General features: G+C 38.5%; 1 protein-coding gene across 15 annotated transcripts in view; it reads right to left on the bottom strand.

The window, feature by feature from the left end:
• BEND5 (BEN domain containing 5) overlaps positions 1 to 18,978 on the bottom strand; it is a 1,203,882-nt gene that overhangs the window by 931,944 nt on the left and 252,960 nt on the right. For all 15 annotated transcript variants that reach the window (XR_010303081.1, XM_064147552.1, XM_064147553.1 and 12 more), the window contains one exon: positions 7,118 to 7,212. Coding sequence is in view for 14 of the 15 variants with exons in the window: in XM_064147552.1 (XP_064003622.1) it covers positions 7,118 to 7,212 (95 nt within the window). In the remaining variant the exon portion in view is untranslated. The remainder of the gene's footprint in view (positions 1 to 7,117; positions 7,213 to 18,978) is intronic.

Genomic DNA, 18,978 nt, shown 5'->3' with positions numbered 1-18,978 from the left:
GTTTTGTAGGGGGACTAGGGCTGCTTCTTTTGTTATTGTACAAGATTCACCAAATATTAATTTACCCAGGAACTGGCTTTAGAGACCATTATTTTACTTCCAGATACATGCCAACCTTAAAACCATCTAAAAATGTCTTATTTTCTTCCAAAGAGCTGCAGAAAGACCAAGACAATACTTCTTATCACACGGTGTGGGATTTTAAAAGGTCAACACTGCAATGTCTTTTTCCCTATTTTCTCCAAATAAAATGCTACATGTTTTTGAAATGGAGGCTGAGCTTCCACAGACAATTCTCTAGGCATTTTCCTAAGAGCTGCTAACCTCATTCTCTTACCTGTGCTCCAGCCACTTATTCCCACCCACCTCACTGCTCCTCCAGTTGGACCCATTCTGCTAGTTTTGGATCCAAGAGATGGACCAAACCAAAACTAAATCCTCTTTCTCAAAAGTTTACTTTCAGTCTGGCCCAGCTCCCAGTCTGCTCATCCTATGCAGAGCTGTAGTAGCACAAGAAGCAGAGCAACTTAGAGAACTCAGTTCTGCACCTGGCAAAGACTGCACCAACACAAACCTGTGCCATGGGAAATATTTCTGAACCTTCAAAAGCATTCTCTCACCTGCTCCCTCAGGAAAGCAAGAACAAGCACACATCACATTATAAAACTGGCAAAGGATCAAACTTCAGAAAGTAGCCAAAGTCATGAAATAGGCCATGGAAGGAATCAGGTATTGATAATAGCATCTTCATTTCTTTACCTAAATTCAGGTGATGTTATCACTAACCCTAGCCTGGTATATATTTTATAGTAAGCAAGTCTAGTCTTTCAGATTAGCAAGCTATATTTAGTGCTTTATTCTCAGACTGTTTCACTACAAATGACAGCTCATTTCACAAACAGCTTATCTTATGGTTAAAGATATATAAATACATACTAAAAACGCCGCTGAAAGTCTCTGAATGTATAATGCAGCCTGGTAGACATGGTAGCGATTGTAACACTGCATCGTAGACACAAATGTTAAAGAAACTTGGCAAGAACCAACACATTTTAGCTGCTCAAAATTCAGATTTTCTCAGTCTTGTCCTCTTCTGATGAATGGAACATATGGGAGTATTGTTCATAAAACTTGCATTGCTTTTCTCGATGTCTACCAAAATTCCTCATCATGACAATATTTACCAAAATACATAGAGTTTCAAATTTGAATTAATTACCTAGAAGTTTTTCTGTACTCCCAGGTTTACTGGAAGAGAAAAACCCTTCAGAAGCAATGTGTTGTGAGTATTTAACAGTAGATGTTATAGCAACAGAGGTAGTGGAATGCTTGCTAGGGAAGGCAGCTATCCAGTCAAAAGCCACTGATGCTGAGTGAGATAGAAGATAGGGAAGAAAGTGGCTGCTTTGCCAAGAAACAGTTTGAAATCTGACATTATAAACAAAACACAAGTAATTCTAGGAATAAATCCTCTCTCATATGCTGACAGCTCCACAATATTTTAGCTAGCATTATTACTTACAAACAAACAATTCCTGAAACACAGCATTGAAAGTGCAGAACAGCCTTTAACCTTGTATTCATCCACTCAAGAAACATGTTATTTATTATCCTTTATCCCTTAATTATAGGAACTTCACCTACTGCTCTCTGCTCATTTGAAATGCAGAATAAAACACAATGGATGTCTGAAGACTTAACAGGTGTCAACCAGATATTTGCCAGCTACCGCTACTATTCTACTGGGAGGAGTTGCTGTTCTATAAATACTAATTAGAGTTTTGCACATGATCTTGCTGAAATACCTAAGGTGATGAGTGGCCAGTTGTTACTTTTAAAAGATTAGCACAATTTGAAAAACTAATGTCCCCAATGAGGCAATGCTCACACTGAATAATCAAGAGTTATAGCTGTTCTCTGCCCAAAGGGAATATTTGCTCACTTCATCATTTGGAAAATCTGCTGCCTCTCGAACAACTCACTCTTCTATTTCACTTTGAGAAACTTGTTAAACTTCATTCAACCAATGTAATCGTATGTTGTATGTACTCAAATGGGCTTTCACTTCTATGGCCAGATGATTGGTTTTATGAACACCTTCCAATGACAGAGCTTTTCATATGGAATAATGATTAAAAATCTGCAACAAACTCAGGTTGCACTTAAATGAAAAAGCAAAGAAAAGGGCAGTTCCAGCAGAAACTGTGTTAGCACAGCAAAAATTTCATTTCCTCAAATCTGTCTCCCCTTCAATTCTTCTCCTCCACAAATGAGACAAAGACAAAAGACCTAGTCAAAACAAAACAGGTCTCTATTGCCATAATACAGATTTTTTTTCTGTCTGTAGTAGTTGTTATTGAGGAAAACCATCAATTCTCTAAAATCTTGGTCTAATATTTCTGAAGAAGCTAAGTGATCAGACTGCCATGTTCCACTGGCTTAAGAAAAACCTTGAGTTTCATTTTCTCCAACTTGGTATGAAGGGCAACTGATGTGTGGCACAATTCTGCAATTCTACATATGAGCTGTGCAATCTGACTCATGAGAGTGACACAATCTCATGCTATTTAGCATCAACATGATGCACCTCCAAAACTGGAGAAAAAACAGGTAGAGGGACTCCGTATTTAACCTGCTTAGTTATTTTTCTATTTTGCTTTCTCATTCTGGGAAAGAATATTCAGTAAATCCAATACCATGTACAGGAAAAATCTGTATATTTTAATCAGAATTTATTTGGGATTTTTTTTGCCTTTCAAAATAACAGTATTTACCATGAAATCTGTTTCTCTTCCACCTTCAGCATACCGCTTCCTCTTTTTAAGCACCTCATTGCTGGAAATGTTTGGCATTACTTCAAAAGAGAAGAATGTCAACACCAGAACATCTGTGTCCACATAGAGTGCTTCGATGACAGTGATATACTTCATTTACATCAGTAACATGGAGCTGAACCTTGATGCTGACTGCATTTAAAGATCTTACCCCACAGGGCAAAAGAATATAGGTCAAAAATGTTGATCTGTGTTTGACACACTCCACTTCAAGAGCACTCGGCGGTGATTTGTTCCAGTCAAGAATCAAACTCACAAAACATCGCAAAGCTCTGAGCCATGTTTGCGTAACCACATTCAGAATAAACATTAAAATTCACAGTCTCTGGAGGCCAATCTAAGTTGAATATGCAGGATTTTGTGAGCAACATGGTCAAATTCTATCCTGGATACAGGGGGAATTTTCTCACTTAAATAAAGAAAAGCATAACTTGAGCATAAACATCTGTTCAGAAGAGGAGCAATGTACATACATCTCCCAAATGCAGTAAGGAAAATAGACAATTTATCAACTCAGACCTCAAAGCTGACTGTATAGCAAGGGGATTGAAATAGTTATGTGTGACATAGGACAAGAAATTAGGAGAGTTTCAGTATAGATCACATACCTCCATAGGCAGGCACAGTAATGATGAGTTCCACAAACATTTAGTATGGAAGAGTTCAGAGATGGACTGAACCCTGTCATGTTTGGAATCCAGGGGTTCTGGCAGCTTTCTTCCTTTTAACTTGATTTTAAAACCTTTTGTGTCTCTTTTAAGTTTTCTATAAATAACATACCATTTTCTAATCTAATTACATTATATCCACCAACCTGCTATGCTGGCTTAATAGAAGGTGGAGAGTTCCAACATTTTCCTTCCACTATTCTGAATCCTGAGTACCCTCATGTGAACGTCAGCAATTTTACAGCATTGAGTGATTCACTATTGTTCGCCAGACTAATACATACAAAGCATCAAACAGATCAAATCGATGCAGCTGGATATTGCCCTGTTCATGTTCAAGGACCACAACTACCTGTATGCTGTGTAAGCACCTGCAAGTACCAGTAAATCTTATTTCAGCAGAGAAAGGGAAAATTTTGTTTACAGGTTTCACTAGAATGCCATGGAAACAGATATAGAATTGTAAAAGGCATAATCCAAATGGGAAAAAAAAAGCTCCAATAAAAAGCACATGTCCAAAAATAATGTTTGTGTTTTCCCACTTGGAAAACACATGCATAACTCCTATTAACATTAAGACAGAAAATTACATTGAGTAGATCCCAATATCACTAAGGTCTCTGGTAACAGTATGAATTAATATGTACCTTCAAAGTACAGCAAGACATTTCCATACACGGACTATTAGGAAAAAAAATCTTAATAGAATGATGATCTTTTTTAAAGAAGAAAAAATGCAGCTAGAATTTCTGAAACAGGATTAAAGTATGGTAGTCAACATGTACAAGGAAACTGCTCAGCACCTGCTGCCTACACTGTACCTAGCTCCAGGCAATGTTATTCATTCCTCACTTTCATGGGAGCAAAATACATCCCCTAAAAATATAAAACACAAAAATAAATAGATCTCCAGGGAAATGGAAGAGAAATCTCTTTTAAAAATAGTGAAGGAGCCTATATGTTCTAGAAAAAGACCATTTTGCATTGTTTTATAAGATTTACACTTTAATTTGAAACCAAAGTAAGGCATAAAATTTGTATGAAAGCAATATCTGATTTATAGATAAACTTAACACACAATATACTTAGCTGCAAATACCAGACCCCAGTGAGAGAAGGAAAGGCTTTTGAAAGATGATTAAAGTATGCCTGATAAATGTGGCCCTGAAATGCCCCAAAAGGTTTTCTGAAGTTAAATAGTAAACACAATTAACATGACTTTTGCTACAAAAACACTAAACAGAATGGATTTTTTAAATTAATTTTCAATGTTATTACATGCTCCCATTGAGCTGGAATTGACTCCGTCCACTAACTGTACTGCGAAACAGTTCTTCTGTCCATATGACCCTACCATATAGATAAAAAAAAACCAAACAACAACAATACCCCCACCCCCCCAACAGACCAAATGAAGAAACTACAGTCAATGGCAACAACAAAAAATAAAACACCCATTCTGTTGGTCATATGAAGAGGAGGACACTGTGCAATAGTGATGATTTTATGACCACCGAAGGTTAGCATCTCGCAGGTAAAAATTTTATGACCGTTGACACATTTAAGAAAGATACATTTATAAGGCTCAGATATTGTGCAGCTTGATCAAATGCATTATTAATTAACCAATAAAAAGCAGCAGCTGTAAAGGCTTACAGGAATACATTACGGTACACTTACGGCCTAACCTCACCATCCATATTCAAACAAGTCTCCTAGCTACAGGCAAATCATATAATTCTTGGGAGTCTTGCATGTATTAGGACTCATTACATTTACATATTATTATTCACAGTAGGCATTTCATTACATTTGCTTTGAGAAAATGTACCATCTAGATGGGTATTCATGTGTTGCATATGTGCATGCCTTTCTGTGTAGTACCTGCTGTGTAGTTTACAACTAGGTTGTTTGGCTGCCTTCTGTCTTAGATAAAGAAGACCAGACAGTGTTTATTCACCTGAGATCAACTCATATGGTAGAGTTCACATCCTTCCACCGTGCACCAACCAAACCAGAACAGGGAGGACAAAGCCAAACAGCCTCCCGGAACCAGTCTGGGCCCAGCCCATCTCCCATATTGTTTGTAGGCTTTGCTGGGAGACTGCTAGCCAATTGTGCTGGTTGAGGCTAATTGGAATATTCTAATGAGAGAAATTATATCCTTGGCTGTGAGAAGAAAATAATAATGATGCCTGTAACACTCATTCTTCTGCTGAGAGACACAAGTAGTTAAAATACAGATAAGGCACGCATTTCTCACACACTTCTCACTTAGTTCATAGATTGATAGAATCTTCAAACATCTGCAGGTTGGAAGAGACCTCCAAGATCATCCAGTCCAGTCTATTACTCGGCCCTATCCAATCAACCAGACCATGGCACTAAGTGCCCCATCCACGCTTTTCTTGAACACCTCCAGGGATGGTGACTCCACCACCTCCCTGGGCAGCCCACTCCAATGCCAATCACTCTCTCTGGGAAGAACTTCCTCCCAATATCCAGCCTATACCTCCCTGGCACAGCTTGAGACTGTGTCCCCTTGTTCTGTTGCTGGTTGCCTGGGAGAAGAGACTGACCCCCACCTGGCTACATCCTCCCTTCAGGTAGTTGTAGACAGCAATGAGATCAACCTTGAGCCTTCTCTTCTCCAGGCTAAACACCCCCAGCTTCCTCAGCCTCTCCTCACAGGACTGTGCTCCAGGCCCCTCACCAGCTTATTCGCCCTTCTCTGGACACATTCCAGTACCTCAACATCTCTTGAATTGAGTGGCCCAGAACTGGACACAGTACTCAAAGTGTGGCCTAAACACTTCTCACCTTCTTCTCTGTTGGTCTGGTTGCATTTTGGTTTGGCTTCTTTGCATGAAAATCTATGTAATCAGATCTAACTTTTCCCTCTAACCTTCCTTGTCTTCTTTCTAACATATCCCCTCAGATCTCTGCAGATTTATCCCGTGAGGTATACAGAGGTTTATCTGGTTATTTCTGAGGGGAGGGGAAGAAGGGAGGAGGGGGAGGGGTTGTTCCAGGAGCCTTCTAGGCAGTCTGACTGTTTCAGGAGGGATGATGTATTTCTGTATTACTTTTAATTTGTATATCTCTGTTAATATCTGTGTATATTGTGTGTATATATCCATGATTGTAAACTGTGCTAATCTGTAAATATAAAGCTTCATTCCTTAACTTCCAGCTGACCGAGTCTAGTCTGGGCCAACTCCTAACCATGTTGGGGGTCAGGTAATTCCCAATTCACTACATCGATGCAGGGAAAAACTGGGTCGAAGTCTGTCCTACCAGCTGGATGGCAAGGGTGTCTGAAAAATAATTTGGTCTAAATCCTGACCGTTCAGTTTGCCTGAATGGACATCACTTCAGTCATGCTACTTGAAACAAGACACTGCAGGGTTCACTGCCACTGCAAGGATGAAGGGGCCTGCAGAGCTCCTGCTCTCCATCTGCTCCAAAGAGAACCTGTTCTCATGACATTGTTTTTGCACCAAAGTTTTCTTCTTTTAGTCAAAGGTGGACCCAAGCCATAATGTCTTTGTTACAAGAAAGTTCCAGGCAAAACACTTTAATCTCATTAAGCAAGTCTTTGAAAGGATAACTCACCATTTTGGTCTGCTTGTGGATTTCACCATCGGAGCCATCCCATCTCTATAGAGGCTTTTTGTTTTACTGAAGTTGACAACATTGAAAATTACTCTCTGGGGAAAACAAACCACAAGAAAACAAAACAAAGAGGTCAGGTATTATAAATTACAGCTACTAATATTTGATTATCTTCCACCAAAGAAAGGACTATTTCTCTTCATTTCCCTTGGCAAAAACTACAGAATATCTACCAAGAAGAAAATGCACACAGTCATCATTTGTATACAATAAGAGAGAAGAAAAAATGCCAACTCTGATCCTAGTTTACAGTAATAACTTTGGGAAAACTGTAGCTGATACTTAGCAGCTCAAAGGAAGTGTAAAATCTACATCTTTACTGGTAGTGGACTGATACTGAAAGTAATTCCATGCAGGGGGAAGAAAAGAGAAACAGACAAAAATTTCTCCCTTTACCATCTGTCTTCTGTAACTCACTTTATGCAAAACTACTTATTCTGCTTCTGTTAAAGTCTGGGTTGGATCTACCTCATCTCATCTAGTACATTTGCTTCTCAGACTTTAAATCCAACATACTTTTTTTTTTTTTTATTCCTTTGATGCCCAACATTTATGTGCATAGAAAAACTAAAGAAAACATGCAAAAGCTAAGTTAATTTTTATATAATGTCCCAGGATATGCTAATATATTCCATTTGTACCTCTCTCCTCAAATTTCTGTAGGTATCATGAAGACACACAACTAAAAATATTAGTCCCTATGTATTCACACTTATTTTTAAAACCAACTATTGGAATTCTTAATTCTTAAATAATGGTTCATGAGAAGCCTGAGAATCAAATAACCTCTGTCTGAAATCTAACAGTTTTGACTAAAGCAGAAATATCAATTAAGCTTTCATATGCAAAATTTTCCAAAACCAAATCTGGACCTTCCAGGCAGTCTGCTCAGACAACAGTGATTTGTAACATTAAAGTGAGAACTATTCGCGGTGGGACTCTGACACAGGAGCCAGGCACATCTGCACTTACATATGGAGCAGGTAGGAATCAAGGTAAACTATATAGCCCTAATTAAGTATGTCTGTGTTCAAGAAGATTAAGAAAGTGCTTTTGAGGTGAAGTAGTGCTGGAGATTTTGAAAATGGAAGCACAACCTGCTACGTATGCAAACTCTGCAAATTAGTCCAACAAAATATTAAGAAAAATCTGCAAGGTTTACTGAAACTGACTCAAAAAGCAGCAAGTTGAGAAGATGCTAATTCAATTTTGTACCAAAGTTAATGAGCAAACTACATATCCCCGTACATAAGTGTTCATGTATTTTGTCTATTGCAGCATTATGAGATTTTCTAATGGTCATGAGATAATAACTCTTGATGAAAACATGCATTTAATTTACAAAATGTTTTATTTGTAATTTTAATTGTTTAGGGTATTGCTTATCTGATGAAATATCCACCTTGGGAGGTCTCTAGTTATTTTCCATCTTCTTATGTTTACAATGCGTGGTTCTAATTTAGAAAATGCTATTTCAGTCTCCATATATTCCATACCCTATACGAAAGCATTTTCCTGTATTAGAATGCTGAGTTTTATCCTCTGTTACTTAATTCTGTTCATATTTGTGAAAACAAATTAAGTTGCAACAAATTGGTTTGTTAATCTTGATGTTTGCATGGAGTGAATGAAACAAACAAGATCTCCAAACCAATTGCCTTAAACTTTGGATGCAATCATGTCACTGTTGGGAAGAGAAAGTTGCTAATTTTGTTACACACTGACTCAGAGCAGACAGCTGGTAGAGAATGTTCTTATTCCAATCAAGCTTATTTTGTATAATGAGTTGGGCAAATGTACACAACTGGGTAAGCAACGTATATAAAAACAAAAATATGCAGCTCGTTTAACAAAACACCACAGATTATAACATTTCAACCACTTGTGTTCACCATGGAGTAGGCAGTTAGCAATGCAAGCACTTCTCTCAGCATGGTGCAGAGTTAGATTGGCAGAAGCAAAAAAATTAACAGCACAGAACAGAACTTTATCAACATACACCACTGCAGTAATAAAGTACACAAGCCGAAGCACTCAAATAAGCAGCTGAACTGAATCAAGTCTTCCTGTTGATAGTTAAAGTAGTCCATGCAGCTCAGTCACTGAAGTGTGCAAAAATGTAATGACTACACTGCACACACCTGAGTCAGAAAAAAAAATATGCAGCTTGCTCAATAAGGTATGCAAACATCTTCAAAGTGAGTGCTGTAATAAAAGGGTTGAGATACAGCAATCGAATGTTTGCTGAACAAATGTAATTTTTAGTTTAATTTTTCTCTATTCTGACATTCTTGAACACACCAGTTATATAGTGTAAAAAAAAAGCAACAGGACTAGATAAACTCTACATCTTGAAACAGGCAGGAGTCTGCATGTTTTTATGAATTACACTGAATGGCAATAGGTGGCATTCAATAAGCATTGTAATTCAGATACTCAAAAATGGAAAAATAAAAACCAAAACCCAAACCAAAAACCCCAAACAATCTAGTAATTTTATTTTTAATCAATTGTCAAGTTAAGAAAATACAACTAGAACAAATACACTTACAAATTCTCTAGAAATTACTCTGCAGAGTATCAATCCAGAGAAAATGGCAGATATCTTTACAATAAAAATACTTGTGTTCATTGTGGAGGACAAGATTACCACTATCCAAACTGATGCTATACCAGAAATAACTGTGTGATTTCACATCAGTTATGATACACTGTCAATCTACTGCATTATTCTGACAAATCTCTGGGTAGATGGAAGAGTCAACGTGTAGAAAAACCTCTCGGAACACCACCAACTAAGACCGTGCTATCTGGGGGATGCATGAGGATGCACAGGATGAACAAAGACAGTTGCTGCAGTCATAGACTCTGTGCATGGGCAGACAAATCTGATTTTAAAAAGTTGGTGAAAGTAATACAAGGCAAACAGAGAGGAGATTTAAACTAGATGTTAGGAAGAAGATCTTGACAGTGAGGGTGGTGAGACACTGGCACAGGTTACCCAGGGACCTTGTGGATGCTCCTTCCCTGGAGGTGCTCAAGGCCAAGCTGGATGAGGCCTTGAGCAACCTGTTCTAGTGGGAGGTGTCCCTGCCTATGGTGGGGATGGAGGGGAGGGGTTGGAACTAGATGATCTTTGAGGTCACTTCCACTCTAAACCATTCTATCATTCTATGATTCTTTCCATAACATCTGCAGCAAGTATGCACTAGGAGGTGTCTTGCTGCTAAAAGCATTAAGACAAAAAAGTAAGGAAAGGTTTGGTCCTGCCTTCAGCTTCAAATTTACTAAGTAATTCTGGTTTTCCCAATAGTCCTACGCAAACTTATTTCATGAATTAAAACATGAACAGGTGTTAAGGGCTGTCCTGTGTTTTTAGCATGAGCAAGATAAAGATGAACCTTAAACACAAAGGGAGGAGATGGCTGAAACAGATCACATATTTTATCTTACCACCAGAAGTTTACACTTTCCTGCCTGGGGCTGGAAGGAGCTGTTAGCTTTTTAGGGGGGCAAGCACACATGAGAGTAGTTTTGCATTGCAACTGAAGGGTGGTCATATGCAACACAATAATTCAACAAGTCTGTGTGAGCACAGGGTGAATTGTCCTCTCTTAAACATTTATTGTCCATATTCTGGCAGGTTTTCCACCTAAACCTATCAGCTGAAGCAGATATCCAAATGAAAAGTCACACCTTTGCAAAAGGTTAAGTGCTTTCCCCCAGGATAAGGACACGCTAGGTCCATTCAGAAGACTGCTGGGTTTATTTTGCATGGTTTCCCCTGGCTGACTTCTCAGGAATAGCTGAGCCACTTTGGCTGACATTAAAAGAAGGAGGAAAAACCCACACTAAACAAATGAAAAAACCCAACGTACACCACAAAATTCTGCCTGAGGCAGACACCTGGCACAGGAAATTATGTGTCAAATCACTACAAGTATGAGAAGCTATAACTAACTGAAAATAGGGCTTGCAGTAGGAAGTGTCAGGTATTCTTGGTATTGATGTAACATACACATTTTAAATATTAATTATTATATAAGATATTTAATAGCATAATAATGTCAAGGCAGTGGATGGACAATGCTGCACACTACAAGTATGATACAACCTTTGCTATCAGCTTCCAAAGTATGTGGGAACCGATTTTTTGAAGTCAGATAGGAAAAATTCCACCATTTAGCTAGCCAAAAAAAACCAAAACCAAACCAGAAATCTGAGCATTAAGTAAGTAGTAACATTAACATCTTTCAGCTGAAATTAAGTCTGAATTCTTGTGATCTGAATGAGGATTAAAGATCCAATGGTCCTGGATACCATGGGGCTTGCTTCACTTTCACTGCTTGATGTCTTCATTTCCTCTTCTTCTGATTCTTTAGATATTACAGTGCTTTGTGAATTCCAGAAACCTGCAGTTTTCCTGGGCTGGGTTCTTGCCTTTGGCAAGAATCTTCTTTATTCTTTCTTTTCTTCCTTCTTTTTCATTAAATCCCTCCTCTGTCTTTTATAAATGTAAGTTTTCATCCCTTTAAAGGCAGATCTATTTCAGAATTGAATTGCATTTTTTAAAAAAAGGCAAAAAAAACCACAAAACCAAAAAGAAAAATGACTACTCAAGCCAGCCCCCTGACTTGTGAGATTTTGAGTCACCATTTCTGAGTGTGAGAAACTGGCAATGTGGGACTGCTGCCTTCTCACAGGAAAAGTGCTTCATTTCTGTTCTGTGTGAAAAGGTCTTGGGGATCTTTCCTGACAAAACACCTTATACAAAGCTGTACAAAAATAAATTATACTGGAGGGACTCCAAAATGGAGGGGGAAAAACATGCCACCTGTAACTGTTATCAACGCTGAGGAAAACAAATAATCTAACAGTCAGCTCCGTGCAAAATCTCCAATGAAAACTTACAAATCACATTTTTCTGACCTTTTAAAATTTAAATCATCCATTACTGCTAACATTTTCAAATAACCCATACTTTCCTTTTCCCTCTGTAGGAACACATGTCCTTTCAAATACAAAAATGTTTAATATTGAAGGCATTTAGCCTTTTTCTTTTCAGCTCAGTTTTCAAAACCTGCTGATGCTCAGGGGAGAAAACTGAATCCTCAGCCACAGAGGGAGGATGTCAGGAGCATCCAGAGCTCCACCAGCCTGGCTAATCGGATGCACCTGTATCTTGTTAACTAGAAATTGTCAAGTCCTCAAAGGTAAGAAAGCCTGAGGAAAGCGCTGCAGAAAACGCTCTGCAGTTTGTAAATCAGACGATATTTTTTTCTTCAGTAGTGTTCATTTAGTTGCTTAAAAGAGAGAAATGCTAAAGTCTGGGATGACACAAAAAGCACCATTACAATTTTGGACTTTAGTACAGCCAGACCTCTGGTATACTGCTATGCTAGCTTGGAAATGAGCTTCGCATCTACCAGGGTGTTTCTATGATATTCTTGGTGTTCAGGATAGCCCAGCTCCCATAAGCTGTATTAGTGTTTTCCACTTAATAGGATATAACTCTATGAAGAATATTACTTTAAAAAAAAATAACTATTTTAGGCCTGCACCCTACTTATCTGCCCTTTCTGGCAGTTCTTCCTTTCCTTCAAAACAAATATGTTAAAGCACAGGCCCACATGAGATGTAATGCTTGTGAAAGGCAGTGGAACTTCAGCATCAGCATTGGTGTTATCTCACTTCATTCTAGGGCAGGAGAATACTGCAGAAATGCAGAAAGCTTTCAAAAGGATCTACAGAGGAACTGCTGTTCTGTCTTTAGTGTCATGCTGGGAATTTACTGCTAACCTGGATTCTATGTGTGACTTAAATGTGGTTAAGTGAAAGAATCGGTCCAAGTTTTCCCATTCAACCTTCCTTGGAAAGATGGCAGATTTGTAGTGAATGCTCTCCCCTGCCAGTAGCTGTCAACTTTCTGTTCATATTTTTACTTTTCATCTGAAATCAATAATCTAAAACTTTAAACATTCAAAAAGAAAGCCAGGAGTGGTATAATTAGAACAACTCACATTCCCCACTCCCTTGGGCCAAAACCACCAACATAACTGCAAGTCTGTCACAAGATATATATTGTATTGTGTTGATTCATCTAAAAAATAGGAAAGGTCCTGATAGGGACCAGCCTACAGAGATATTCAGAGCAGGTTTAAAGCTGAAAGTTTCTTGCTCAACTTTTTCTATTCTTTGTAGCAAAGGTCAACGTATTTGCAAGGAAAGGGAGGGGAGGAATAAAAGGCATCTTTATTTAATCAGCTCTGGGTACAAAAAGGTACTTTTATTTTCTGTTTTGTACCTTTTCATATATATTCAGTCTTTCACAAAAGATTTACATGCTTCTAGTCACATTGCTAGGAAATTGCAGAGCTACAGGAATATGTGAGCAACTTTTTATTTGATATTTGACAGGATATCTGAGCCCTGTTGGTCTCGTCATTGACTCTCTCCATATACATAGGTAATATTTTTCAGGAATCAGATGGAATATAAAGCAAGGAAACGGTGCATGGTCCTTCACTGAGACATTCTCAACTAGCCAAGTTATTTCCTAATATATTCCATGCCATGTTACAGCCACTGCCAGCTGACATTTGAAGTAGAGTCGTGTATTAAACTTTTTCTACATAATTACAGAAGCTATCCATGTTTAGGTTCTATATGCTATTCAATCAATATTATGGCTGCAGGTGGATAGTAACAGCTGGCTGTTCTGGAACATGTTAGCAAAATTTGCTGATATCTTACATCCCTCAAGAGGAAGCAGCTGAAAAGACTTAAGTTTTCCTTTTCCTAATAGAAATTATTCAGCCAGTGAGAAGATGTGTTATAAAGTTTGGTAGGATATAAAATAGCAAGAATAATTACTTAGTTGTTTAAAAAGGTAGCACTATCAACTGAATGGTTTTGGCCTAAATCTTATTCATAGTACAGGGCTCACAAGAGGCTTCAAAACACTGAGATCAAGTTGGAAAAAGAGAAAGGGACAGGAAAAGTCAGCTCATCACAGTTATAGGGAACCACTGTAAAAAGAGCACTGGCATAAGGTGTGCCACTGAAAAATCACAGAATCGTTAGTTAGAAGGGACCTCAAAGATCATCTAGTTCCAACCCCCCTACCGTGGGCAAGGACACCTCACACTAGACCAGGTTGCTCAGAGATCCATCCAGCCTGGCCTTAAGAACTTCCAGGGATGGGGATTCCACCACCTCCCTGGACAACCTGTTCCAGTGTCTCACCACCCTCATGGTGAAGAACTTCTCCCTAACATCCAGTCCGAATATACCCATTTCTAGCTTTGTTCCATTCCCTCTAGATCTATCACTACCCAACACCCTAAAAAGTCCCTCCCCAGCTTTCTTGTAGGCCCCCTTCAGGTACTGGAAGGCCACAATAAGGTCTCCTCTGCATACATAGCTACATGTGTATTGAGACCAGAGAACAAAGTACAGACACTGAAGAAGTTCACGTGGGAGCAACCTGCTCACCTGTTATTTCTTCTCTATAAAGTCCACTTTCCTGGACCATTCACAGAGGGCAACAGCCAGCCTATGATCTAGAATCAAATCCGCTCTTACCAAGAAGAGATACACTTACCCATAAATTAGATATTTATGATGGGTGCCAAAGTGACGTAGAGCCATAATTACTCAAGCATAAAGCATCCAGAGTCCTTAGAAGTGACACTCTTACAGATATTCTGCATGACAGTAGGTGCAAGTGGCACTAACAATGAGAGGCTGGCACTGATACTTCTCTAGATGGTGGTTTTGCTCAGCCCTTGAAAACAGAAGGTAATAATCACAATTTAAATAGCATGCAAACACAAAGGCAACAATCCATCTGATACGCAGGCTGAAAGATGAGAATGGAAAAGCCTTTGTAAGTGTAGGTCCCTGTGAGAAGCAAAAGCCTTGTTAAAGGAGAAATTTGGATGGAGCTTTTTCAGCAATTGTTTACTTTGGATTTTTGCAGCTGGCATTTTTCACAGTTAAAAGCTCCTGTTTGTCTGGAGCTTGTGAGAAAAACCTGTGGGGCAAAAGCAAGAGATGATAACACATAGAGAGACTGGATATCTAGGAGAGCTCAAAACTAGGACCGATATATTTGCTGCAGTGTTCTCTGATGAGTTACAAAAACAAAGACATTTTGATGCATATAACCACTGGTTACTGCTGCCAGCTGTCTTGGTTATGTTACTGGGATCATATGGGATCACAGCATTGCACACACACAAGCTTTCTCTATTTCCTTCTCCAGTAACTAAGCGCAGATGGGCTTTGTGTCCAGGTCATTCAAGGAGGTCTTTGGTTTTCTCTTTTCTAGAATCCAAGCATTTTGGTTGCTACTACAATGAAAGCTTTGAAATTTCTGTGTTACTCCATGCATGGTTCTGAATAGTAATGGAATAAAGTTTTCCCCATGCCATAGTTTCCTTATATTTAGAAGGAATTGGATCCTTATTGAAGTGGCTGCAGTGGTGATTTAAAAAACAACAACAACAAAAATGACAGCAACAAAAAAACAACAACAATCAACAAACTAACAGAAAAACACTGCCCCCAAAAAAGGGTTTTGTGGAAAAATATAAACTATATGTTATCAGCTCATTAAACTAAGGCATATTGTTATAGCATGTATCCTTTTATTTGCTTTTGCAAAATTAGTAATTCCTTCTACTAGAGTTGGAGTACTTTTCTCTCTGCTCTTTGTAGCCAAATCATAGAATCATAGAATCAACCAGGTTGGAAGAGACCTCCAACATCATCCAGTCCAACCTATCTCCCAGCCCTAGCCAGTCAACTAGACCATGGCACTAAGTGCCTCATCCAGGCTTTTCTTGAAGACCTCCAGGGACGGCCACTCCACCACCTCCCTGGGCAGCCCATTCCAATGCCAATCACTCTCTCTGTGAAGAACTTCCTCCTAACATCCAGCCTATACTTTCTCCTGCACAACTTGAGACTGTGTCCCCTTGTTCTATTGCTTGTTGCATGGGAGAAGAGGCCATCTCCCACCTGGCTACAACCTCCCTTCAGGGAGTTGTAGACAGCAATGAGGTCACCCCTGAGCCTCCTCTTCTCTAGGCTAAACAACCCTTTTGTAATATTGCAACATTCACACAATTCACCAATTTCTATAAGAAAAAGTAATCAATATGTTAGTGTACATTGGGATTTTAACACTAACAACCAGTAGCTTGTGGTATTGATCTGAAAAAAAAACTGCTCCTGATTTCTACAGTACTTCAGCACTATTTCTGGTATTTTCTGTTTTCACTACCTTGAATCCTTCTCTAAGTGTCCAGCTCATGTACTAACAGACTATTCAAAGTTTTGTGCTTTGAAAGAAAACCCAAGGGTAAGTAGAAGGAAATCTGATCTAGTTCTTGCTATTTTCATGCACCTGTCTTTTTGACATTTAGAATAAGATCTCAGAACTGCCTTAACCAACCATAGTAGTAAGGTGATATATGAATTGTCCTTACAGCTTTGAAAATCCCTTTCTGAAGATGAAATGCTGAGTGTTAGATTCAAATGATGATCTCTGTCTGTTTGCAAAGGTGATTTGCAGTGTGTAAATAAACATGTTCTGGCAGTGTCACAAATAGAACAGCTGAATGAAAGAACCAGGACAATTTATATAGGAAAGTTGTGTCCCAAAGCAATGTGCCCTGTGCTGCAATTGTATAAAGCAAGTGTCATTACTGTCTGGCACTAAACCCCACTGGAGGGGGAAAAAATTCAATAATGATAATGCATCATTACTGGGACATGCAGTATAACTGCAGTCCAGCCAGTAAGGTTCTTTTGTTTTCAAATGCCACAGGTAAAACTTAGGTCTTGTCCTGACTGAGATTTAAACACGGATAAAAGAACCTTCATATTCAGAAAAGCTCTCAAATACATAAATATTTAACCTCACTTCTGAGTGTTCCTAGAGACTTGAAGGCAAACAAACATTCACACTCCCTTCCTGCATAAGAGTGGATTTCTGAATCAAGATTTAAGACAGTCTAGCAATATGGGGAAAAGATGCTGGATTTGCCAAAATCCCATAGGCACAATTTATCCTTAGCAACTGATCACTGCAGATTGCAAGTGGCATTTCTGCAGCTTTGGGATGCAGAAACATTTTTACTACTTACAGATCAACTTTAAGTGTAATATTGTTTTGTTTTGTTAGTTTATGTAAATCAATTGAAAATGCTGTATGAATAAAAGGAATCTGAAAATGGATAGCTCATCTTTATTGGTTTTGAATACTGAGTATATGGCACTTTACTGAAACTATTATATTCTATTAAGTTATAAGAAACATTCCTTATATACTGAGCAAGTCTCAGCACCAATCCTGCTAATTTCCCACCAAAAATGAGTCTCTAAAAAGAGATAAATATGGTACAGTGCTGAACATCTTCTCTAAAGAAATCACATCATATATGACCAAAGCCTCTTTCAATATCATACAGATTTGATTGTACTTCATCTCACTTCCAAAATATACTGTTAAATTGCTCTCTTGGTAGAGAAAACATAATCTCTGAATGATTGCTTATCCCTCTGCAAAGCAACAATACTGTCAAACTACAGCTATGAGGCTGCTACAAATGCTCTGTGCACTGTTGACAGGTAAATTCTGTGTTCTTTAATATGCCAGTTTGGTTTGAATGCTCAAAGTTTCTAAAAACCATTCTGGGGAAATGTGAAAATTGGTCACAGTGCTTCATAACAGAGTGTTTTAATACAACATCTCAATATTAACCATAATGTTGCAAAAGATCTTTCACACTTTATGTTGTTCAATTTTTTTCCTGTTGGAAAAGACTCAAGAGGTTTTTTGGAAACAATATGTAAATATAGCTCTTTTCAGATTTCCTAGAATTCTTAAATTGTAATAGCAGAAGATGCAAATCATTGGCAACCAAACAATTTGCAACCAAAGGCACAAGATATTTCGCAGTTCCCTTACAAAGTAATCAGAGATGATCAAATTCAGTTTTCCAGAGCATCTTTTAAACTCCAAGCAGAGTTTCCCAAAACACAAAGGCAGCTTGCACTTTTTTTTCCTTTTTTTCTTTAGTGCAATGCATGTGACAAATTTTTCTCTGATTTTACTTGAACCCATAATTATCACATGACAAATACTGCTCCAACAGCCTGCCTAGAACCACATATCATAAAGTTAAAAGTCTGCAAAAACTACTTTGGTGGCCAAGCATGGAGAGAGGAAAGAAACCACTTATCACAAGGGAGGCAGGAAAATATGAGTATAGTGGCATAAGTAGAATACTATCCAAAAATGCAGAATACCAATACGAGCTTCAAAAGTAATGAGGAGCTTCCACGACATTGGGCCACTGCTTTGTCAACACAAATACTCATTACATGGGCGAGTGGCCTTCTCTGCTCCTTACACACTTGACACTGAGTTCAACAGGAATTTTAGATATGCCAGGAATGACGACTTACATTGTAAATCTGACTGTGAGAAATAAAATGGTGATTCAGACTGGGCATGTCAGCTACTAGAGAAGCACATAGCATTATCTCCAGAGGTAAAATACATGGCTTAGCGTTGCCCTAGTTCTGGATCATTAGGGATTTCCTTGGCATAAATCAAAGCAATCTAAGAAGCAGGCTCTCACCCCAGCTGCAATGATCCCCAGAGTGGGAAAGCTGAGTTACTCAGTCTTTCTGATAGCACTGATTGCAGACTTTGCCATCAAAGAGTCCCCAAAACAAGGATCTTTCTTCCTCAAGTGACAATTACAGCACAACAGGCAGAAACCATT

This window comes from Pogoniulus pusillus, chromosome 8 (genome assembly GCF_015220805.1).
Source record: "Pogoniulus pusillus isolate bPogPus1 chromosome 8, bPogPus1.pri, whole genome shotgun sequence".
Classification (NCBI taxonomy): domain Eukaryota; kingdom Metazoa; phylum Chordata; class Aves; order Piciformes; family Lybiidae; genus Pogoniulus; species Pogoniulus pusillus.
Note: the sequence above shows the minus strand (reverse complement) of the source record. Positions and strands in the feature narration are given on the sequence as shown.